Source organism: Ceraceosorus guamensis, assembly GCF_003144195.1.
Source record: "Ceraceosorus guamensis strain MCA 4658 unplaced genomic scaffold IE81scaffold_124, whole genome shotgun sequence".
NCBI classification, from domain to species: domain Eukaryota; kingdom Fungi; phylum Basidiomycota; class Exobasidiomycetes; order Ceraceosorales; family Ceraceosoraceae; genus Ceraceosorus; species Ceraceosorus guamensis.
In genome coordinates, this window is record NW_020290119.1 from 17,744 (window position 1) to 41,360 (window position 23,617).

Genomic DNA, 23,617 nt, shown 5'->3' on the forward strand with positions numbered 1-23,617 from the left:
CGAGTCGCATTGCGAAACATGGTGGGCTCAGAAGTGTAAAGGCTCCACGGTGCCGAGCAACAGGCTTTTGACGACTTGCTGTGTACGTAACGGGACAGTCACCAATGGGACACACCGAGCGGGCCGATCCGTGGGCCTATGATCATTCACGCCTCGAGTCAGCCCATCTCAGAGCAGCCAAGGCCCGTTCGACCGTTGAGCGTGCAGGCCGACCGTTCGGGAGCAGCGCAGCAGCTGTTCCTGCGGTCTCGACCCAAATTCCTACGGTCTGCGACGGGCACATGCGCAGTTTTTCAGTGTTCCAGCCGCCCTGTGCACCATTGCGAGCAGCACTCATGCATGCAGCCCGACCAGCTCTTGCAAACGCGCTAAATTCAGAGCTCCTTACAGGCGTGTAGGCGTGCTGCGAGGACCGCCCCTTGCTCAAGCATAGAAAGCATAGGAGAGAAAGAGAGAGAGAGGGGACGCTGTGCGAAGTTCACACCGTCGGTCGCTGATCTCGCTTTATCTTCCACACAGGCGGGCAAGGGAATGCTTTGCACGATGAGGCTCATTCGCTGTTGAGGATGATCTGCTTGCTCGCTCGCTCGCTCGTTCGCACGCTCGTTTCCGCGCACAGACGGTCGATCAGCCATCATCCGCCTCTTTATCCGCACGCTGCACACACATGCATGGTCAAGCTCGCGCGGCCTGTGGTTGCTGTTGCTGAGAGAGTCCAACACACGCGCTACATACTCCTGGAGCGAAGCCACCTGGTATAAGACCGCCACACCTCCAACACCCGACGCCCATCCTCGACCGCGACTGCCTTCTCCAAGTCTAGACCCAATCTTCTCCTCTCCTTTGTAACTCAACTCAGCCACTCACATCCTCAGCACATCTCTGCTGTGACCCGTCGCACATCCACTGCTCCAAGTCACTTCTCTCCGCTTCTCACCCTTACTCGGCACTGTTCCTGCTCAAACTTTCGGCCCAGAGTCTAGACGGACCTTCGGAGCAATTGACATACAGTACCGTATCGTCCATACCTCGACACAAGCCAAGCCCAGGCCTCTTCGGACAGTTCCGCTCGCCTTGCCGTACCGTACCGACAAATCCCGCTGCTTCCACCGTCGGAAGCTCTCGATCCGCAAAGTCAGGGTCCGAATCTTTGTCGAGGACACGCCAACAAGCCACTGTACCTGCGCATCAGCGCCACGCGTCTGTCAGCCATCACTTTACACGTGCGCCACGCTCAGATCAGCCGACGCATCCCAACCCAACGGCCGTCATTACATTCGCACAACGGCATTGTCAACATCCACAGCAGTGCCACGCTGCCACTCCACATCATCGAGCATCAACACTCACACGCGCACCTGCGTACGCGATAGCCGTTCGACCCGGCCACAAGCATCTTCTGGAGTGTTTCTCCTGCTGGGTCGGCCTGCGGGTGCCTGATCCTGAATACGAAGATTGGACCGTGCACCACATCACTCTTAGCATTACTCGAGCCCAGCGGCACCGCTTTTCGTCGACGTCTCTTTTCCGCCACTGGCATTCCGGACAAGCTGGAGATAGCGACAAGAAGTGGAGTCTCGATCGCCGATCGCCATCTCTGACTACCTCACCATCGACAACGCTTCTTCACCATCAGCCACTTTCATAGTTCTCCGTACCAGACTTTCCGAGACCCCTCAAGCACCTTTGCCAACCCCATAAGAACCGTCTCAACACTCGCATCTTCCCCAGCACTACCATACGAATCGCCGACCGTACACGACAGCTACGCCAGGCATCATCTCATCCTCGACATTTGCACTGCACTGCATACATAACTCAGATCTCAATCTCTTCAATGTCCACCGCAATGGCTAGACCCTCCCTCGGCGCGCGCGCTGTAAGCGACATGGCCCCTCTTGTAGCCAGACCAATGCCTTCAGCTCAAGATGCCGAAGTTCATCAATCTCGCGTTCAGGTCAACAATCGTCTGAACGGTACCCGTGCCGTCGTCGGCGGGCGCAACGTCGCCGCTGGATCTGAGCTCCGCCAAGGAGGCAGGGCACCCATGTGCCCCTTCCTTTCTCTCCCACCGGCACCAGAGGCCGAGCAATTGCAACGGGCCAGCGCCAGCACGGCAACGCAGCCGCCCACCAAATTTGCGAGAGCGGGTAGCGAAGGCTCGATCAAGGACCCTACGACCGTCTCTGCCGCTGCAGCTCGATCTTGGACCATGGTTCGATCGTACTCGATGCCCGTCGCAACTCAAGCGGAATTCGATCAGCAGTACCGTCAGCGTCAAGCTGGCATGCCTCTCTCTATGGCTGATCAAACCCTTCAACGCTGGGAAAACGGTTGGTCCACGTCCAGCAGCAGCTTTGGCAGTTCGCAAGGGGTCAACAGGAGCGAAGGCGAACAAGCGCACGCAACGAACGTCAAGAGGCGTCGTTTTGATCGGGCCGGTACTTCACCGCGCAACCGTCTTTCGCCTTTGACGGCCATCAGCGATAACACGATGAGGGAGGTGACGCCCATCTCGCCACTTTCCAAATCGTTTGATCTTGCTCTGGACGTCGTCGACGAGAACACTGCTCCGTCTCTCGACCACGCGCCTTCCTCCATGTCTCGCGGCTCCAATGATTACTTTGGCTTCAACAAGGCCGAGACGGATCAGTCATCGGACTCGGACGAAGATGTCGCCACGCCTCGAGCGACCCACGCGAGCTCATATTCGGCCAAGAGCAAAAACGACGTCGAGTTCGAGTCGTTAGACTGGATCAATCCTGCTCACTTTACCCCCCCAGAGCAGTTGGTCTGAGGCCGTTGCACGAGTCACTCGTGTGCGCTCGAAAAACGAAAAAGCCATCTTACTTGACGGTGCATCTCTTCTTTCTTCATACTAGCACCTCCCCGCAAATGCCTCGCAATGCACCATCATCCCAAGCCTCTTCCGTGCTCAGAATCAGTCCTCAAAGTTACAAGCGCCTCTATCAAGCATTCTCGTGCTTCCGTATCATTTATCAGCTGTATCACTAGTCAAGCTCTCATCTCTAAAGCTTATCAAGCTCGAAATCTAATTTCAAGTTGTCCCCCCTCAACGCTGGCGTGAGGTGTGAAGCTGTTCATGCTCGAGCGATATTTGTACAAGGTGTCATTGCGCGGTCGTGTTCGAAGGGAAGTTGCTGCGGTCGATCTCCGTGTGACTAGCCGCTAGCTTGTTTCTTGGCGACCAGCTTGTCGAGATACTGCTCCAACCTCTCCACCAGCTCAGCTTTGCGACCCGACTTTGGCTGTCTGTAGAAATCGAGCGCAGCCTTGAGATCGTCTACCTTCATCTGAGGGAAGCGCGAGGGAAAAAAGGGGGGTTTTTTTGGTGCAAGCGGGGGTTTCGCATGAGCTGGAGCAAGTGCACGAGCGTTATTACATTGCAAATCGTCAAGTGCGATACTTACTGCTGCGATCTGTTCGTTGGCGTGGCGCTCCAAGAGCTTGGTTTGATCTGCTGACGAGAAGCTCGCCACAGCAGCACCTCCTCTGCCGCTCGGGGCAAAAACGACGTCAGTTCTTCCATCGTTGCCTATCAAGTCGTTGAACTGGGCGATGCGAGGGCCGACGCGCTGATGACCAACGACACGATTTGATTTGGAGGGAGGAGAAAGTTGTGAGTACATGTTCGCTCGCGGACGCCAACAGCCGACAAGGAGACTTACCTTTTTTATGCCAGCGTAATTTGGAATGGTAGCATCCACCATATCGCCGCTTCCGGGTAGCGGTTTTCCAAGCGCCGTGTTGATCAAGACCTCGTAATGGTGCGCCAGAGCAGGATTTGGAAAGTCTTCAGGCTGGAACTCTTTCGCCTTGCTGTACGCCTTGATGATGGCCTTGGCCGCCTCGACTTGTGCTTGCTCAGCTGACAGTCATCACTCTACAACGTGTCAGCTGGGAGATCTGCTGACAAGGCGACGAGCTACACGCACCCTCAAGAGCACCAGCATGCTTTTCGGGCAGGTCCCGGATATCGTCCGCAAATGGCAGAGGAATGAGATGCATGCCGGGCGAAATGCCCCTCTCGCGTTCTTCGGTCTGCGGCAAAATAGCGCAGAACACTGGTTGTTGACCTTGCACGCGCATGAAGATGCCAATGGCCATGACATTTTTCCTGATCATCGAGCTCAGCAGAGCGCTGAAGAAGCGCTTCGAATTTCTCCACGCCTCGTCGAAGGGGTAGAGAAAGTAGGAGATCTTGATATTATCGCGGTAGGACAGCGAATCCTCTGTGTTGGGTTTGAAGCCCAAGATCTCAATGCCTGTGAAATCGTCGAGAGTGAGCAGAATGACAGCGGAGCGACTCATCCTCTGGTTCCTACTGACCCGGCTTTTGCCCAAAGGTCCTCAGCCGCTTCACCTCAGCCGGACTGAAGCGCACTTTGGACCTCAAAGAAGAGTCTGTTCCGAAGCTGAAGGCAGTCTCAATCTCCGACGGATTGAGCGTGCGTCCAGTGTCCTGAAGAGTAGCATGTACCTCGTAAACAGCCATGCATTAAGCCTCTGTGGCTCAGACTCGCTTACCTTGCACCACTGCTCGGTTCGGACGTCAATCTCGAGATACGACATGGGTCCACCGTCTGACTCGGCTGACTTGTCCTCCATCACTTTGATAGGGTTTCCCTTTTCGGCCTTTTTGACCATCCCATATCTGTAAAGGCGTGGGTGTAAAGCGAGGCACAAGGTTTCAGCACAAACAGTAGACACTAAAGTAGCCCCGTCCCGATAACTGCTCACCCTTTGACGCCAATGGTGCACCCTCCCCCGAACTTCATTGGACCACGGAAGTTGACGCGCTTGGGAGTGTGAGTCTTGGCGACGTGTTCATCGAGATCTTCCAGCTTGAGCGCGCGTGGTCCCTGACCAAGGTCTGCCGGCGTCTGCGAGCGAGACATGGATGATGCAGACATGTTGCCATCCTGAAAACCTGCAGCGAATATGGGCTGTCGTATAGAAGGCGCATGCTGCTTCGTAGTGAGCTTAGACGAAGGCTCAGTCAGCGCAATGCGTACTCACGCCCCAGAATTTGCCGATATCGAAAGGTTGATTGTCCGTCTCTAGCAGAAAAGGCTCGAACTCGACCTGTCTCTTTGCCATCTCCCGCACCATATCTGCCAAGTGCCTTCCCACCCCGTCTCTATTCATCTTGCCGGCATAAGGGTCGTCGTTTTGCGTGACAAAAAAGATGCGCTTGCTTCCCGTCTTGGCGTATTGTTTGATGATGGCACCTGCATTCATCCATGCATGATGAATGCGCATCTCGGTGACCATGGGCTTGTAGCGGGTTCGCAAGTAGGTAGGGTCTTCCCTCGACAGGTCGAGATCATCGATCAAGCCTGCGAGATTGCCGATATCGACCATGCCGACCGGCTCGACCATGTACGTGTGTTCGTAAATGGATGTCTTTCCCAACTCTGCCATGCTCGTGTCTTCTGTATTATAGAGCATGATCCCCACCAGATCTCGCGGTGATGCGACTAGCTTGTTGCGCATCAGGCTGACTGCACCTTCCAGCGCTCGATGCAACAGACTGACTCGTGGTGCATTCTCGTCCATCTTGACCGCACCGAGGCTGCTGCCAGGCACTGCGTTCTCTGTTGCTGTGGAAGGGACCAGAGTGTCCTGCATGCGCTTGCCAGCATCGATGAGGAAAAGTATCACATCCTTGCTAGACTCTTCCTGAAGCAGATTTGGCATCCGATGATCAGCTTCACCATGACGAGCAGGTAGCCGACGCAGCTTAGACTCACGTCAAAATTTACCAGCTCGATCTCATCTGGATCGGGATCATCCCTCCTTTGCGATCCGCCCGCGCGATTGTAGTAAGCCATCGTGCCCTTTGAGCATTAGACGCCCTCTCGATGCGCTTTCAAACCAGCTCCTCGCCTGCTGCGATTGGAGTCGATTCGCCTTGCGTGCTTGGTGACAAACGAGTGAGGCTGAATGCAATCCTCGCTGCACGAAATGACTCGTCGAGCGCAGGTTTTGTCGCGTTTCACGCGTGTGTTGCGATCATACGACTTGCACCGGTGTCACAGGCAGCATCTGTCCGATGCCTTGCGAGTGGAGCGTGGACGAATTACGCACGTAGATGTATGCAACGTTGTAAACAGCTGTACTGTCGAGGGTTGGCCTCGCTACGAAGCGTCGACTTGGCCAGTTCTTGATCGTGAAGGAGCGCCGTCTTCAGACGGACCCGCGCGCTGCACACGGTGCCGCGCGAAATCAGCGCTTCACGTGATCGCGAGTGCACCTTTGACTGAAATCAATCACGTGATCAGCGAGTCCATCCCCTCTGACAACACACGCCCATGCATCAATTGGGTCGCGGTCCTTTGCGTATTCTGCTGAGGAAGCTGGCTGAGCGACTGGTACCCCCCCGTCCGAGTATCTACCATGAGTGAGGTTGCAGGCAGTCAAGCCAAGCGATTGACAGAAGGCATGATGAGCTCATATGAGAGACTGTTGTGAGAGCGCTCTATATCTTTTGAACGAAGGGACAAATGGGGTCGAAGACACACCGAGGGCTCGAGACTTCGACTTGCGGAGAGGTGGCAGCGGGTGCCTGGAATCGCAATCAAGAATGTGGGTGAGCGAATGTTCGGAAGGCGGAAAAAATCCTCACGACTGATCTCTGCGAGCAAGTAGTCCATGATCGATCAGCCTCGGTGTTGATGCCAATCACACTCACGACTTGCTCACATGCTCCCCGAGCTTCGGTGCCAAAGTGTGAGAGGAGCCGATCACTTGGCTCCAGGCGGGCACGAACGAGCACGGCTGCCGCGCCCGCGCCCGCGCCCATACAGCATGTACATCTTCCCTGTACGTGGTCTGTTTTGTGAAGCGGCCGGATGTCGTGGGCGCGTCATCATCGTCTCTTCCCCGCATTGACGTGCAGCGCGAAGGGATGCAAGTCCGATGCCGGGCGAATGAGCCCATGCAGTCGTGATCGACTCGTGAGTGCCCCTGTAGCTGTAGGCGGAGAATGAGCAAGACGCTTGTCGTTTTGAGATGAGAGCAACAGAGCGGTGTGCGCTGCTGGTACTCAAAACTGTGATGCCACACCGCCGTCATGACCATCAGCACGCTGCACGCGCGTGCAGCGCTCGATCTTTTCTGCGTGCTTCACACGCGCACACACACACACACGCACACGGTCATTCACGATTCGCGATTCATGTCTCAGGCGCAAGCGAGAAGGTGGACCGCGTTTGCGCAGGCGCGCTCTCAGTCCAGTGAAAGTGCAATGTGAACACAAGCCGCTGGATGATGCTGCTTGGATGCGGTGATTGATACATGCAGTACGGTAGGTGGTAGTTATAAGCTGCTGCTCACCAGCACCTACGCTAGTAGTGTAGTAGTAGTCTCATAGTCTTGCAAAAGTGGGACACATGAGCAGCGTAACGTACTCGAGCACTGCCAAGTCGTCTCGCTCTGCAATGACCCGTGACTGGTCAGAGCCCATAGCTAGAGCTGCACATCTTCCCCACGTTCCTTTCACACCTGCTCGCACGCCCCCTCTCCTCTTCCCCCCGCGTTGCCTCGATCACTCGCGCGGAGCACTCGGGACTACTCGCTTTTCATCTACTTGCTTGCTCATTGTGCCTTTCTTCCGCTTCCTCTCAAAGTCGCGCCATTACATTATCGCCATCACCTCCCGCCAACGACTTTTCACTGTAGCTGAGCATTCTTGCTTGGTCTAGTCTGGCTTTGCTCTGACACCTGATCTTCCGAATTTGTGTCATCATGGCCGCCAAAGCGGTAAGTACGATGCTCAAAAAGGCTTGCATCTAGCCTTCGGAATACGTGGTAGACGCTTTGTACGAGCTATCCGATCGTCTGCTGCTCCCTCCTGCTTACGCTTCCAGCCCTTGCTCTGCCTAGGCCAAAGGGGCGCTGTATGCGTCGGAGCTGGATGCTGCTCGGCTGCGGGGTGACTGGACGGCGGAGCATCCGACTCACCTCGCAGGCAAGGGCAAGAACATCACCTGGCCCGAGCTCATTCGGAAATACATGAAGCACAATCCCAACAGTCCAGGTGAGACACACATCATTCGAGAGACGTGGGAGCAACGAGCTGATAGTCTCTTCGCAATGCCGTCTTCAGTCACGCCAGGCGTGGCTAGCGTCGAGCAGCAGCTGCACGCTTCCATTGCCGCTTTCCAGAGTCAAAAGAGTAGCTACTCCGATTCGTCGCACGACGCCGATGTTGCTATTCCAGGGCAGAAAGATACTACTGTGCTTCCAGAGCCTATTCCAGCAGACGAGTCGGGAGAAGGGTGGTCCGGCAAGGAGATTCTTGCAGCCAACAATCGCTTGGAAGACCTGGCAGCTTCGGCCAGAGGCGATGACCTGGCGAAGCACAGCGTGGCAGCACTGCGTGCGTACGCTCTGTTCTCTGTCGGCAAAGACGAGGATGCCATCGGCTTGCTTCACAACACAAAGTTCTTGGAGGAGGTCAACCTGGATGCACTGAAGGCTGGCGATCACTTGGAGGACTACGCCGTTGCGCTCATGCTTCTAGGCTTCTGCGTCTATGGCATGGCAAATGAGCGCTTGCACGCATCTCGCAACAATGATGATTTCCGTCCATTTGTCTTGGCGGGTTATGCTCGTGCTATCGACCTACACGAAGGTGTGCGGGGAGGCAAGAGAGCTGGCGCTTTGCGTGGTCTACCCGCAGACGAGATCGAAGCATGGGGTGAGACAGCTCTGTACCGCAATGCATTGTTCAGCGTCAGGCACGGGTGAGTGCCTAGTACTCTGAATCGCGCATTTTTTTACTGTCGGCGAAGGCATGCTCACAGCGCCTGCCTGTCCACAGAGATCTTTCCCTCGGGCTGAATGCTCTGCGCGCCTATCAGGCGCACACCGGACGTTGGCCAGCTTCTTTCCGCAACCCGCAACGTAACGCAATCTACCGCACATACTTGAATCTTCTCAATATCTCCGTGGAGCAAGGCGGATACGTTGGCCTCCCTGCGCCAACTACGGCCAGCAAAGATGACTGGAGAAGCTTTGCATACCAAAAGAGCGTAGTCAACAGCGTCGCGGCGCGCATGACCATTCGGGATTTTGAGGCGGAGCGGGTACCACGGCATGGACAGGCTCGACGCATGCTCGGTGCAGAAGGTCGTGGCATCACTTCCAGAACCACCTCCACCCGTAGACCTGCTCCTCATCGAGCTCTTCGGCCTTCCAGCGCTACTTGGAGCAACGAGCTCTTGACTGTGCAAGCGTCCGCAGCGGCATCTATCCTTCGCTCGACCGAGTTCCCTCGTGCTGGTCAGGTCAACATCTCGGCTCTGCAGCTGGCTGATGCAGTGGTCAAAGGCTGGCAACTCAATGGAGAGCAGGCTGGCGAGCATGCGGATGAGATCGTCGAGGTGAGACCTCGGCTAGCCTCGCCCCACCCCGCCATGCCAGAGTTTCAGAAGCTGATCAGCTTCACTGCTCCGCTCACAGATCCTCTACAGCCTGACAAAAATCACGTTCCACTCGCAGCGCGTCAGCAGACATCTCTTCACCGTGCTCGTCGCAGCAGAGGCATACGACGAAGCTCGGCTCGCTCTCGAATTGTACATCCAGATTTTCGAGAAAGCGGCGGAGGCCGATGCTGCAGGATCTTCCGCACTGGTAGAGGAGGCTCGCCTGCGCAAGGAGGAAGACGACGCGCGGGGCTATGAGATTCAAGAGAACAAAGTGGAGGAGCGCGACGGCGACACTGATGCTCGGCAAACGAACGGCATCTCAGATGCGGCCAAGAAGGCTGGTGAGGCAGCTCTTCAGGATCACGACGATGAGGAGGTGTTTGTCTCAACGCTGTTGTACGGCGCTCACGTCCTCACGCGCTATCTTGGCGACGCGGAGGCGTCGGACCGCATTGCTCGCAAAGCGCTGGATAAGGTTGCTGCCAGCACCAAGCTCGGAAACAGCCGCAGCCTCGTCGCTCGCGCGAAGCGAGTGGCTGGAACCGCACGAGCTGCTTTCTGTGCGCACGATGCCACGCCTCACCGTCGCCAAGAATTGCACGATGAAGCGTTGAGCTTGTTGAAGCAATCCGCAACGCTCGAAGATCAGTCTTCGGAGACGTACTACCAGCTCGCGTACCTTCAGGCCGAGATGCGCGACATCCCCTCAGCCATCCGCTCTGCCAGAAGAGCAGTCGAGCTCGAGCCTGCGGACGTGCAGACCTGGCATCTCCTGACTCTGCTGCGATCCGCGCAAAAGGACTTCAAGGGAGCTCTGCGCATTGCTGAAGAAGGCCTTGCAGGCGCCGAAGATGACGACGAAGCTGATGCCCAAGCACTTCTTCGTGGCCTTGCAACTCCTACTTCCCCGGCCTCCCCGAGGAGTGCCAGTGGTGCATTCCCGCAATCCAATGGGATCCCTAACGGCAAGCCGAGCGCAAAGCTCACCTTGGCTCGCACCGTTTTGCTCAGCGTCGACTACCCGCCCTCTTACGGTGAGCGAGCTGAAGCTGTGCTGCGACTCATGATCACGCACAATGCTCTGGAGGAGCTTGTCGAAGGCACAGACGCAGCGATCGAGGGTCAAAGAGAAATCTTTGAATTCTTTCACAAGCGAGTGGCCACCACGGTCGCAGCGCCAGCTCCACGCAAGGCCGCAGCCGATCCAAAGGCCGCAGCGGACAAGCGTGGACGCCTATCGACGCTGCTGTCGTCTAGCGGCACTGCTCCTCATCGGTTCGGATCCATGTCAGGAATGGGTCAAAGCGGTGCGACGCCCTCACGCGCATCTACTCTGATCCACTCTTTGCACCGCCGTCGTCATCCCGTGGCCACGGATGAGCCAGCATCGGCTGGCGCGGTCCCTCTACCTGCCAGCTCGGCGCACAGCGAAAAGGTCGACGAGACGGCCACCGCTGCAGCGCTGCGAGAGCAACAGCGAGGACGTCAAGAGCGCGAGCTGCTCGGAACGCTTTGGCTGATGAGCGCATCGAGCTTCCGACGGGCCGGCAAGCACAGCGAGTGTCGCGTAGCCGTCCAAGAGGCCGAAAGGATCGAGCCTGCTCGATCAGAAGTCTGGTTGCAATTGGCCTTGTGGTTCGAACAAGACGACTTGCAGCTCGCTCTGGCGTCATTGTACAAAGCGCTGGCCTGCCAAGGAGACAACATTGCGGCCGTTGTTCATCTGGCCAGAATCTTCTTGGCGAACCCGGATCACTCCCCCTCGAGCGTTCCACAAGTGGTTTTGGAAGCTTCGTTGGCCACCCAGGCCCACTCATCCACGCCCAATGCGCTGGTGCAGCACGTCGACCGAGCGCGCGATGAGCAAGTCTCTGCGACTGGTCAATCTGGCGGTAGGGGGGCGGGAAGCAAGCTTTCGCCGTACTCTAGCACTGCAGATGCTCACAGCAGTGCGGAGAAGCGCGAACTGAGCGCAGCAAGCCTGGCAGAAGGTCTGCTCACCAGCATCACCCTGAGTCATGGATGGGACTCGCCAGAGGCTTGGCTGTACTTGGGACAGGTCGCTTCGAAGACTTCCAGAAGGGAAAAGGCGAGACAGTGCCTCGAATTTGCGCTCAATTTGGAGCAGACCAAGCCTGTCCGTCCCTTGAGCCACGCGCTGTACCGAGCTTGAGAGGGGAGCTGGCTAAAGAAAATACCTTGGCTTTCTTGGGCTCCATTTCCGAACAAGCCCTACCTTTTTCTCTCTTCGTCTTCTGTCTTTGTTGCCTTACCGGTGCATACCCCCTCTCGGAAGCTTCACCTTGGAATTTGAGCTGGCAAAAGTCTACCTAATCTACTCTCTGCTCTTACGCGTCTTGCTTCACACCCGTCGTGCAATGTTTGTTTGTTACTTGGGCATTGCGCGCATTCGTGCAAAGCATGAAAGAGAACATCGCGTACATGTAACCGAGGAATTTTGATGGGATGATGAAATACACGAAATCAGCGATCCAAAAGCAAATCTAGACTATGAGGGTTCGTAACGAGGCATGAAGGTAGCCGCGGAGGCGGCTCATGAGAAGGTGTCTGCAGAGTCCTGGACAGGTGCTTGTACAGCATCCCGAGCTCTTCGAGCAGCCGCAGCAGATTGTTTCTTGGCCTTGACAGTATTGCCGGCTCCCGTAGCGCTAGAGACCGTCGCGGCACCCGATGAAGCAGCCTTGATGGAGCTTGCAGAATTTGGATCGTCCGCACTGCTGCCGCTCGCGTTTGCAGGACCAGTGTACTCTCCAACGATAAAGGGATGCTGCAAAAGCTCGTCAGCAGACGGACGCTTGTTGTGATCCAGCTCAAAGGTGGCGTTCAAAAAGTTGATGCAATCTTGCGATACGTCATCGGGCAAAGTTGGCTTGGCAAAAGATCCAATCTTGAAGAGCGCTTGCCTGTGCAGCCACGCAGTCGCATGAGCGAGTATCTTTCTCAGTAGAGTTTCGAGCGGAAATGACTCACATCTGGTTCAGATTGGCCCATGGATGTGTCCCGCTGATCATCTCCACGACCAGACAACCCAAGCTCCAAATGTCGGCTTTGCGAGTATAGGAGGTCTGCTTGACGACTTCGGGAGCCATCCTGTCGATGCGAGCTACACGTCAGCGGAGGGACCTTCTACAAAGTCAATGGCCAAGCGAACACTCACCAAAACACGCTGCCTTGCAGAGATGGTCGGTGTGCCCTGGCACTAACGAGAAGGTCTGTGCGCGATGCTATTGCTCGTCAGTACACGCTGGTACGCTAAGAAGCCAATCAGTCTTCTGAGTGACTTTGTGCACTCACCGCTCTCCACCTTTTTGCTGATGCCAAAGTCGGAAATTTTGACGCAGCTCTTGTTATCGACCAGAATATTGGCGCCCTTGATATCGCGATGTACAATCTCGCGAGCATGCAAGTAGCTCAGACCTTGCAAGATTTGCCTTACAAAATTGCGCACCAGCAGCTCTTCGAAAGCGCCATAATTGCGGAGAAGAGCGACGACAGAGCCGCCGGGAACGTACTCGAGGAAAATGTTGAGGTGCGTGCTATCCGCGGACGAGTCTGGAGATGAAAGACAGGTGCGACGCGACTCAGAGGACATTCGAGACACTGACACCGCCAGCACCACTCACCCAAGTACTGCACAATATTCTCGTGTTGCATGGTCTTCAGCAACTCGATTTCGCGCTCCAGCGCTTCGAGCATACTCTTCTTGCGCTGATCCGTCTTCGAGTCACCAGAAGGAAGCTCGACCTGTTTGACAGCCATGAGCAGTCCATTCTTTGCGTTCATGCCCAGGAAGACGTTTCCAAATGATCCAGCACCGATCAGAGCTCCTTTGATCCATTTGATGGGGTCCTTGCCGGGCACCGCAGAGTGGAAGATGCCTTGCTCTTCGTCCTCCTCTTCGCCGCTCAGATCCTCGTCTTCCTCATCCACCATCTCATCCTCCGACAGCTCTTCGTCTTCTTCCCCATCATCTGCCATGTCGTGTTGCAATTCGCTTACGCTGCTCGCGCGGCTCGTCGCGCTACGGGTGACGGCCATGGGATCTCCAGCATGGTGGTCGGTCTCTTCGCCCGGCACCGACATGCGCGAACTGCTGCGTCCGGGCCCCGAAGCCTGTTCTTCCTCCTCTGCCTCGTCTGCATCTTCTGCGTCTTCACCGCTGACGCTGACGCTCAGCGTACTCTGAGGACGCGTGCTGCCAATGATGGATCCTGCTTTCCGACCAGCATTGCGCACTGGAATAGGTACACCATCTTCATCCACCACCCAACCGCCTCCAGCTCCTGCAAGGTGCATGCTAGCGCGTCTGTCTTCGACTTGCTGCGTGATTTCATCCACCGTCAGCATGCTTGCAGCATCGCTGCGGTCTTGCCCGCTCAAGTTCGACGTTCCTGAGCTGCTGATACCTCTGGCAGCGCGCAGCTGCGTCGCGAGGCTCTTGCGACTGCTGCGAGCACTTTCGCCAGAGGCGCGCCGTTGGGATAGCGGTCTGCCTGCTTTGGGCAAGGGCGTCAAAGTCGGAGGCGATTCTTCAACGGGCGAGCCCACAGTCTGCAAGCTTTTGGACCAATCGTCCAGCGAAGAACGACCAATGACGGGCGGTAGGGTGGGGGGCTTCGACGCCTGCTTCGGCGCAGGCGGAGGTTGATGCTGCGAAGCGCTGCTTGAGGTGTGCCCATCATCGGAGTCCTCGGGCGTACCGATGTAGATCGAAGGGGGATTGTGTCTGCTCTCGAAGCTCTCCTTGCCGGGAAGAGGTGGGGCATCCGCATCAGCGGTGAAGCTCCACGTGCTGTCTCGCTTGGATCGGACGCTTGCGGATGGTCTTCCGTATATAGAGCGCCTGGCTGTGCGCTCCAACACGCGCTTCTCGGCTTGAGGAAAGTAATCCGTCAAGTGAGAACTGATCAATTCCGAAGGCGGTCTCTGGCCGAAGAAGTTGCGCGCCTTTCGAGGGATGACAGAGGTAGGCGATCGATTTGGAAGCTCTGGTCTGCCGGGTAATGGAGGCGTTGCGCCCCAAGCCGTTGGTGGTTTGCTACCCTTTGCGACCACGCCCAGACCAGACATGATGCTGACCGTACTGGCGCGGTTGACTTTCTTTCCTGTGGGCGGGACGTATGTATGCGCCTCCATATGATCGCCCTCGCCAGGATTACCGCCCGCATGACCAGGCATTCTTTCTCCAAAGAACGATTCGAGCTTGTTGCGGCGGGGCGCCGACGCAGTGCCCTTGCCTCCGTGATCATGCTTGGGACCCAGCCTGCGAAGCGTCAATCCCCTCTCGCGCAAGGGGTCGTGCGGCTGAGGGGCATGACAAATAGCTAACAGCTCATTGTCCGTCAAGGACTTTGTCTTGCCTTCGCCGCTAGTTGCAAAGATGCCCCAAGTCTCGCCATCATCGTACTCGTGATCCTCCACAGATAGAGTCTGACCAGCGGTCGGAGTATAGCTGTTTCCCACTACGCTCTTTCCAAACTTCTTGAGTACACGCGCCAGCACATCGTAAGCATCCCGGCAGTCCGACACGTTGACGGTGCGGGTGGTGCCGTCTTCCCCTATGAATTTGATGATCTGCCGCTTCAAATCTTCCAGGGACGCCTGAGCGCCATAAGAAGCGTTCGAAGCTGCAGATGAAGCGTCGATGACCCGAGGTGTGATTGGGCGTCCTGATGCGGATGCCGCAAACGGTCCATGACCGACGGCGTAGCCCCTCTCGCTGCGATTGACACTCGCAACCGATGTAGCGCTGTACAGAGGTGTCGTGGGAGAGTCTCTGGACATCTCGGTGATGGGCGTTAATGGATTGTTGGCCAGGTTGCTGGCTGCTGATCCATGGTGTATGCGAACAGTGTCTGCGGTGGAGGGCCGGCTGACCCCGAAGGTCGCGCTCGTCGGGCTGCTTGAAGAGCCGGGGGTGAGACCATGTCCTGCACGAGAGCCCGCACTCGCAGCGTAGCTAGAGCCTGTCGCAGTGCTCGGGCGCATGCCACCCGAAGGGCCATAGCCATATGCTGCACGAGGGTTCTGAGCACCCAACAGACCAGCTACGCCACCATTAGAACTCATCTTACGATGACCCAACAAAGACTCGTCGCGCACGTCCGGCAATGGTTTGTGAAGCCCTACGGGGCTGCGGGAGACGATGGATCCATTGAGAGTGCGCCCTTGCCCTGCTTGCTGGGCAAGGCCTCTCATTTCCTTGAGTCCGAGGCCTTGGCCGTTGCTCAGACTTCCCGAAGGGGACGGAGCTGTGGGCGTGATCGGCATGTCTTGGGCCGACGACTGGGAAAGGTGCAAAGGCGGCGGCCTGACAAGCTGCGATCTACGACCACCAAGACCAGCCGCATCGTAGTCGTGGATCGTCGAGTGGGTGGACACGTCGTGCAGGTACTCCATCTCGCTGTCTGTCGCATTGACAGCTCTTGGAGGAGGCACGACACGCGACAGCGTGTTCATAGCTGCCGTTTCTGCGCACCTTTTTCTCAAGTTCTTGATCGCTGTGAATACTCGAATCCGGTCCCCGACCGCAGTGATGCCCATCTCCTTCAAGGAGCCTTGATCCACATCCAGCAGTACTGAACCCAGGATGTCATGTTTGGCAAAAGTCGTGGCATGAGCGCCCAAACGAAGGCTGTGCAGCCAAGCAGCGACCTCTGCCTGCGTCCATTTGCGGACTACGTGGAGCCACCATCACGAAAGGCACGAGCAGGTCAGTCAGCAAGAAGGAGTCGCGCTTAGTGGGAGCTATACAATGGTGGGCTTCACTCACCTTCGTCGACGCTGATGCCTCCCATGCTGCCCATATTGGCCAGTCCTGCAGAAGAAGGGGTGCCGGGACGAGAGCCGATGTTCGAGCCTGGTCTCGAGGCCAGTGAAGCGGCGGCGACAGCAGCAGCAGCAGCTCGGGGACTAGAAGCTACCATGGAAGCAGCTGCACTAGATCCTACAGCATATCCTAGCGGAAAGCCTGGCGATGTTGGTGTGCCAGCTGACATGTCGGGTGCGTTGCAGCAAAGTCTGTTCTGCAAAAGGTGTGCAGGATTCCGCTTTCCTTGCTTTGGGCGCCGGCGGTCCACTTGGCGAGCAAGCTGATCGGTCGCCAGGGCTTGCAAGACCTCCGGGTCTAGAAAATGAGGCCTCGTCAGCTAATGAAGAAGGCACAGTCGTAGCTCCTCAGAGGCGGGTCAAAAGAGATCTGTGCGCGCCTGCAGCACACGAGCGATCTGGCAGCTAGTAAAACGCGCGTTGTGAAAGAAGAAGGGCGGAGGGGCGAGGGCAGTCGAGCTGGAAGACCAAAGGTGCAAGACTCGGCCCAGGCTAAGGCAGAGCTTGGCCTAAGCAGGTCGTTGTGGCAACGCGAGAATGTGCGCCGACGACCCTCGTCTTGATGAGAGCGAACGAGGAGGCGAAACAGGGAGCCGCGGTCCAGCGATGGTCACGATTGCCGACGGTCACCAACTCACGACTCGACGTGATTGATGCTATATCGCCCTACACCATATCTACCTAGCGTACAGCCATTACGCGCAGGGTGATCAGAGTTTGAGTGAAGCGGCCGGCCAAATGCGCTTGCGCAAGGCAGGCTCGCCTGCATGACATCAAGCGCCAACTCGGCACTCGCGTATTCCATTAAATTCAAAATTGTGGATTGGCGCTCAATGATCTACCTATACGTATATCACGCAGGACAATCAATTGAATCTACCGTCAAGTGTGAGTTTTGGATTTGAATCAAAGGCCGCCAAAGCTCTCCGCAGAGGCTGAATTGTACATTTTTGATTGAAGATTAACAGCAGTCACAAGTCGATCTTTCTGATGACGAAAGCAGCGGGAAAGTCGTTGAAGCAGGGCGCCATGTGCACGCATAGCGCTATCGAGGACCGGCACACAACGCACCTCCTCCACAAGGATTGAGTTGGAGGGCTAGACGTCCCTCACGCTATACACCCCGGGTGCTGTATCGTACCGCGCCTACCGCGAGCTTGGTGAACGCGAGCCGGTTGCGCGCAGGAGCCGCGCACATAGTATGTAGGCTCCATTCACGATGATCCACTCGTGACTTGCGACACTCGACGGCGATGCTGCTGCTGCTCTTTTGGCCCGAGTTAGAAACCTCAATCAAGGCGCGAAAATGTGTTTGCGCAAGGGACTAAGGAAGGTCGGGCTCTTCAAAGTAGTCGTCGCCGTGCATTGAGCAAGCGTTCGAGTGGGTGTTTCTAGATCAGGATCATGAATATAGATAGGACGAAGCAACGAGCAAGGCATCTTGGTCGATCGTGCCAGGTAGGTATGAGCAAGAGCGGGAGAGCATAGAGCTGATGTGCTGGAAGAGCGCTCTCAACCGAGGATCGACACCGACAGAAACGCGTCTCGCCTCAACAGTCGACCATGCGGATACGGGTGGAGCGCAGACAATGACCGCAGCGTTCGAGTGACGCTTCCCCGTGAGTCGCCCACGAATGAACTGAGACGTATCCATGCAAGCGTGTGCAATTGCGCGTGCTTGAGCCAATAACGACAGTGCGCGGCCCCTCGCCGAGTCAAGAGCCGTGCCAACCCATTCGGGTCTCATGTATGCAATCCTGTAGGACCAAAATGCGTATGAGTGGGACTTGACAGCTCAACTTGGCACCGCAAGGCTCTCTTCAGCGCATCGTCAATGTGTCCTTGCAATCAGCCTCCCAAAGTGGCGGGTGAATGGAAGAGTGAAAACCTTCAGCAGGGTTCGCCCGTACCGGTGCCCCCAATCGAGCGAGGGACAGTGTGAGCCGAGGAAGGAAGAGGACGTCTTTTTTTGTGCCAATCTCAAAGTGAGCGGCCTTTGCATGCTTCTTGATTGCTATCACCCTCGGTAAGCCTCGTAGGTGAGCCTAGTCGCACCTCTTGGAGTGAAGGAAGCTTGAGGCAATGGGAGCCTTCCGGCTCGCTTGAGAGACTGATACGTCACTTGACAGACTGCCGCCGCTCGCAAATAGTCTCGTTTATAGAAGTAGGGTGATCGACAGAAATATGATTGCCCCATCGCTTCACCGCTCTACCTTTCCTTCGTCTCACCAGATGGTGCGAGCACATCACACAGCAATATCCAGCTTTGGTCCGCAATGACGCCTCTGTCGCGTATGACTTCAAGATGAGGAGTGGAAGCGAGTGAGCTGCTCGGAGTTCTTTTGGAGGAGCTGGAAATCGCTCTTGCGTGCTCACGTGAGCGGGCACTCACGGATCGTATACTTGAGACACCAGCGCGGTACCAAGGTGGCTCCCTTTGGCCACGGGACTGGGAACGAGTCTTCGAACTCGGTCAAAAGTGTCGGTAAAGTCTCGTCCGGGAGAATGTCTGCGAGCGCGAGAAGCAACAGTCAACGACACGATCCACGAACCCGTGGCTATGCCTCGCACCGCCACGTATCGCACAGCTAAAAAAGAGTGTGGCACTTTTCCATCACTTCGACTCACTGTTCCCATCATTCGCGCTGCTCAGCTCAATGCCTCTGTCCGCGCACCATTTCCCCAACTCTTTGTCCCACGCGCAAGGAGAACGCATAGCGCTAAGGTCAATGGTGATGACTTTAGGGTGCCTACATGCGCTTGGAATCGTCTGAAATCTCTTCAGCTCTGCCGTCGAGTCGTCGTGCCTCGCATCGCCATTCTGAGTTCCTTGCCCTCCACGCGAAGAAAGAGCATCGATGTCAGGGAAAACAGCGCGAAGGGCGGGCAAAGACACGGAGGAGAGCCCAAGTGCGCTCAACTGCGGATGCCCTGACAAGTGCTGGATCACGAGATGAAAGGCAACAAGCTTTAAGCGTGGACATGTCTGCGCGGCCGAAAACATCTGCGCCGCCCTCCACACCTGCTGTAGGAATCTCGAGCACCTCATCGTTTCTCACCTGCCAAGTCTTCTTGACCACTTCCTCGTCCCCGCTCGCCTCTTGTCCACCCAGCTTCAACCTCGGAAACTCGAGAATGACCTGATCGACGGTCAGTATGCCGGTGCTAGAGCTGAGGGCATCCAAAGCCTCCTGGAACCACTGTCCCACTCCGCTCGTCCCGTACTCCGGTGCATTTTGAGGATCTTTACCTAAGCAGAAGAACTTGGCAGTAACGTCCAAGGCATCTCTTGATCCGCCTGCTGCGCACGGGTCCGGAGATCGATCCGCTGCTATGCTTGATGGATGAGGGAGCCACAAACGCGTAGAAGGAGACGAGGAATGATGCGACTTGATGCTGCTTGTAGCGTAAGAGATGTACTCCCTATCTTCTTCCAGCGAAGTAGGAGGTCTGACAAATCCCGGTCGAGGCTTCACATCTGATTCTTGAGCCCCATTGCTGTTGGAGGTAGGTACGACCAAGGAAGAAGAAGAAGAGGAAGGTCCAGCGGGAGCGGTGCTCGAAGTAGAGACGCTCGGTGTGGCCTGAGAAATGTGGAACTCTTCTGCGGGTCCGCAAGGAGCCCTCCTGGGTCTTGTGTCCAAAGCCCAGTCTTCTATGTTGCCGTCCAGAGCAAAATGCAGTGTCTCGTGGAGAGCGTGAGACAGAGCGCCGTAGGAGGAGGGCTTGAGCGGTCGACTTGCGTCGTGCGTGTGGAGTACAAGCGTAGTTGGATAGGCCGAGGAGCAGGAGGAGGATGAGTTGTGACTTGTCATGCTGGCAGAGTTGCAAGGTGTGTTTCGTCTCTAGTGAGAGCGGCCAACAGAATGCGCAGAAGACGAAAGATCGAGTGAAGGTGAGAATGTGTTGGCGCGCAGAGGTGTGAAGCTTGCGCCCAGCTGCAAAGTCGGTGGCTGGCCGCACAGATCTCAAGGCAGAAGAGTAGCTTCTTAGGCACAGCTTGACGCTGTTTTGCCGGACAGTAGGAACGTCCGAGCAGACAAAATCGTCCCGCGCGCGACGTTGCGAATGACTCGAGAATGATTGGGGTCGACTCACAGGTGGAGACGCATGAGAGGAAGGGAGATCTTAGCTCTGGCGATCTCGGTCTGATTCGCGATTCACCACCCTCTTCAGCCTTCTGCTCGATCAGCAAATTTCTCTCGGTCTCGCAAGCCCTCCGATTGCGATTTCAAATCGCATTGTCGCGCGCGCCCGCCCGCCCAAGGAAAAGCCACACAAGAATACAAGGGAGCGGCCGATCGTTCGATGGTACTGCTGCTCACGCATGTGGGGAGCGCGGCCGTAAGCTCTCTCAAAGCACTCTGACTGCAACTCTTGACTGTGGAAATGAATGCGCTGCATAGACTTTAACGCCGTGCCCATGTCATGGAGCATGCATGCATGCATGCATGTTTGCTTGCATGCTCTGCTGCAACGGGAAGAGTCAATGTCCACGTGACTCTATCGTGGGCTGGCGCGTGTGGAGGGCGATCGATGCGCGCGGATGCGGATGCGCTCAGCTTGAACACGTCGATGCGCTACGCTCCTGAAACCGGATGGCTTACTATTATTAGGCTGTCGTGGGGAAGGCACATAGGAGGCTGTGAAAGGCCAAATTGGAGCGAGGAGGGCACCTAGCATGTAGCGCCGATAATCAGAATCATGAACTGATCACGCGTGATTTGCGGGCTGATCACTTCCTCCATCAGCTTACCTATCAGGGCCGCGGCAAGCTTGAAGACTGCCAAGGACCAAGCTGGCTCATCTTGCCCACGTCAACCCCCCCCGCTGCCCACTTTGGTCGAAGCTGTGCCCACCGACGAAAGGATGACCGGACAATCCGTTCCTGACTATTACACCCTGCTGGGTGTCAAGCCGAGCTCTTCCAAAGAAGAGATCAAATCGTCCTACAAACGACGTTCCCTTTCCACTCATCCGGATCGTTTCCCAAACGCCAGCGCTTCCGAGCGTTCCACCTACACTGCTCGATTTCAGTCTCTAGCGGATGCCTACTACGTTCTTTCGGACGATGCTAGACGAGCAGAGTACGATACGCTGAGAAAGGAGTATGGTACGAGCGACGATGGAGGAGTGGGCATGGATGCTCAGGACGTACCGGGCGGCATGCACTGGAGCGACGATCCGTTCGAGAATCAGCAGAGCAGTAAAAACTTCTTTGAGAGCTTTAAAGGTTTTGCTGGATTTGGAGCAGGCGCTGGTGCCGCGAATGATCAAGCGGGACCATCTAGCGCTGGCAGCTCGACGACAAACGCAGGGCAGGGTCAACCTCAAGGTGAGTCAGCGCAGCGAGGCACTGCGCTAGACGCACACTGACGTTCCCCTTTGACATCCTCTGTCCTCATCTCTTAAATGTCCTCCACACACCATCACACCTCTGTCGACGCAGCTGACCAAGTATTCGGATCAGTCTTTGAAGAACTGCTCAGACCCGAGGTGGAGAGGGTGGCGCCCATTTGGAAATGGGTAGGATCAGCCTCGGGCGCAGGGCTGGGTTTCATCATCGGAAACATTCCGGGTCTGGTGGCAGGTGCTTTCGTGGGCAACAAATTGGGCGCTGTGAGTATGCATTGTGATCTAACTCCAGGCAACAGATCGGAGGCATGTATGCGCTTGGAAGATGTAGCTTTTTGTGTCTGGCCCTCGAGAGAATAGTCGGATCATCTACTGATCCGCACTTCTTTTGCTCTCCTGCACCTGCTGAAACATCTTGCCCGATCACGAATCCCACAGATTAGAGACGCAAAAGGCAAGTCCGTGGGACAAGTATTTATGACGCTGAATACTAGTCAGAGGGCAGAAGTGCTCAAAGCGCTGGCGGTCAGGGTGCTCGGGTCCATCTAGCTCGATCAAGGACAAGCTCTTTACATCATCACGGTTCTCCTACCAAGTCATCAATAAGCTCGCATTCCCGTCAGCCTCGACGATCACCTGAAAAGAAGCCCAGGCCATGCTCTCGCGACGCCTTAAATGCCGCTGTTGGAGTCAAAGTCCACGTTGCCTCTTTTTCCTTTCACAAATCGTCTAACCCTGTTGAGCCAGGATCAAGGCTCGCTCACCGTCCCTTGTACATGCAGCCGTGCTGCTGCTGTCCGTCTCTCGCGCTTCTCCATACCCCAATCAATCAGATCAATCATCCTCTCATGTTCAAAGATGCATATGGCGTGGATGCGCTGGGTCGAGGCTGGGGTCAAATGCATAAGTGAGCTAAAAGAGATCGGCGCTTGACTTTTGAACATATCTTAATCGTGAATGAAGATGAGGACGGTTCGATCACGTGACCTGTTTTGAGCTGCGAGTGGAGGGACGGAAGAACGGTGAACCTGCAGATCACAGGTATGGGTGTACAACAACAGGTACATGCCGCATACATCTACCTGCGACGTTGGTGAAGTAGTCGCAGGCCTGGAGTCACGAGTGTAGGTCGAGCGAGGTCTTTGACAGCTCGCGGCTTGATACTTACCCCACCACTCACTCGCACACCGTCTGGACCTTTGAGCGCCTGATTCGACTGCTCCGACCAGAGACACTCGCTTCTGAGTGAGGATCAGAGGAAACATGATGCATCGAACCGCGCCATGGGCCTTACGTTCCAGAGCAGTCCTTCTCAGGAGCATGGGACAAGCTCAAGCTCAAGCACACCCATATTCGCCAAGCCGTTCCCTCCAATTCAGCAACCGCACACCTCACCTCGACTCCTCTCGATGCTTTTCCAATTCGGCTTCCAGCCTAGATGACCGGACAAAAGATGCAACCCCCTCTTCAGCTTCCTCCACTACTTCTATTCCCACACTTCAAAATCTCATACATTCTTCGATACGAAGCTCTGGACCCATGTCCATCGCAACCTACATGAGGACGGCTCTACTAGATCCCACATTGGGCTATTACGCGTCCGCCTCCGCTGATGCTCAACAGACACGACAGGGGGAGTCTGAAAGAGATCGGGCGCGCAACATTCTGGGCGCGAAAGGCGACTTCATTACAAGTCCTGAAATTTGTCAGATCTTTGGAGAGGTAAGTGGAAGTCATGAAGCTGCGGGAAGAAGAAGAGGAGGAGGAGGAGGAGGAGGAGGAGGAGGAGGAGGAGGAGGAGAAGGAGATCTGAGACATAGCCTGGCATACATTGACATGGACCTCGTCACCCTCTCGTATCAGCTCTTGGCAGTGTACTTGATATCCAGATGGCAAGCCGCTGGATCTCCAAGCAAAGTCAGATTGGTCGAGCTAGGACCTGGACGAGGCACACTCCT

General features: G+C 56.1%; 7 protein-coding genes across 7 annotated transcripts; 4 read left to right on the forward strand and 3 right to left on the reverse strand.

Annotated features, from left to right (window-relative positions):
* Window positions 1-1,849: 1,849 nt before the first annotated feature.
* IE81DRAFT_350250 (hypothetical protein) lies at window positions 1,850-2,797 on the forward strand (the record flags this gene model as incomplete). The annotated part of the gene is made up of 1 exon (XM_025516500.1): window positions 1,850-2,797. The coding sequence occupies one exon, from the start codon at window positions 1,850-1,852 to the stop codon at window positions 2,795-2,797; it is 948 nt and encodes a 315-aa protein (XP_025366507.1).
* A 192-nt stretch (window positions 2,798-2,989) lies between these two features.
* On the reverse strand, window positions 2,990-6,164 carry IE81DRAFT_33451 (SPOC domain-like protein). The gene is made up of 9 exons (XM_025515414.1): window positions 5,775-6,164; window positions 5,041-5,703; window positions 4,762-4,967; window positions 4,549-4,675; window positions 4,351-4,483; window positions 3,957-4,286; window positions 3,690-3,889; window positions 3,432-3,596; window positions 2,990-3,314 (listed from the first exon to the last, which is right to left on the reverse strand). Exons 1-9 carry the CDS (start codon window positions 5,853-5,855, stop codon window positions 3,183-3,185), a joined length of 2,037 nt encoding a protein of 678 aa, XP_025366508.1. The 5' UTR covers window positions 5,856-6,164; the 3' UTR covers window positions 2,990-3,182.
* Window positions 6,165-7,368: 1,204 nt separating this feature from the next.
* IE81DRAFT_326645 (TPR-like protein) lies at window positions 7,369-11,946 on the forward strand. The gene is made up of 5 exons (XM_025514875.1): window positions 7,369-7,785; window positions 7,909-8,062; window positions 8,132-8,771; window positions 8,849-9,410; window positions 9,490-11,946. Exons 1-5 carry the CDS (start codon window positions 7,771-7,773, stop codon window positions 11,626-11,628), a joined length of 3,510 nt encoding a protein of 1,169 aa, XP_025366509.1. The 5' UTR covers window positions 7,369-7,770; the 3' UTR covers window positions 11,629-11,946.
* A 63-nt stretch (window positions 11,947-12,009) lies between these two features.
* Window positions 12,010-16,474, reverse strand: IE81DRAFT_350253 (Pkinase-domain-containing protein; the record flags this gene model as incomplete). The annotated part of the gene is made up of 6 exons (XM_025516501.1): window positions 12,010-12,379; window positions 12,447-12,566; window positions 12,634-12,688; window positions 12,771-13,028; window positions 13,100-16,153; window positions 16,249-16,474. 6 exons carry the CDS (start codon window positions 16,472-16,474, stop codon window positions 12,010-12,012), a joined length of 4,083 nt encoding a protein of 1,360 aa, XP_025366510.1.
* A 1,763-nt stretch (window positions 16,475-18,237) lies between these two features.
* Window positions 18,238-20,447, reverse strand: IE81DRAFT_326648 (hypothetical protein). Its single transcript, XM_025514876.1, has 4 exons — window positions 19,364-20,447; window positions 18,933-19,245; window positions 18,697-18,813; window positions 18,238-18,602 (listed from the first exon to the last, which is right to left on the reverse strand). Exons 1-4 carry the CDS (start codon window positions 20,117-20,119, stop codon window positions 18,514-18,516), a joined length of 1,275 nt encoding a protein of 424 aa, XP_025366511.1. The 5' UTR covers window positions 20,120-20,447; the 3' UTR covers window positions 18,238-18,513.
* A 478-nt stretch (window positions 20,448-20,925) lies between these two features.
* Window positions 20,926-22,572, forward strand: IE81DRAFT_326649 (DnaJ-domain-containing protein). Its single transcript, XM_025514877.1, has 3 exons — window positions 20,926-21,639; window positions 21,754-21,923; window positions 22,098-22,572. The coding sequence occupies exons 1-3, from the start codon at window positions 21,174-21,176 to the stop codon at window positions 22,206-22,208; spliced, it is 747 nt and encodes a 248-aa protein (XP_025366512.1). The 5' UTR covers window positions 20,926-21,173; the 3' UTR covers window positions 22,209-22,572.
* A 350-nt stretch (window positions 22,573-22,922) lies between these two features.
* On the forward strand, window positions 22,923-23,576 carry IE81DRAFT_350256 (hypothetical protein; the record flags this gene model as incomplete). Its single annotated transcript, XM_025516502.1, has 1 exon — window positions 22,923-23,576. A coding segment is annotated over one exon (654 nt), but the record flags the coding sequence as incomplete, so codon positions are not given.
* Window positions 23,577-23,617: the final 41 nt, after the last annotated feature.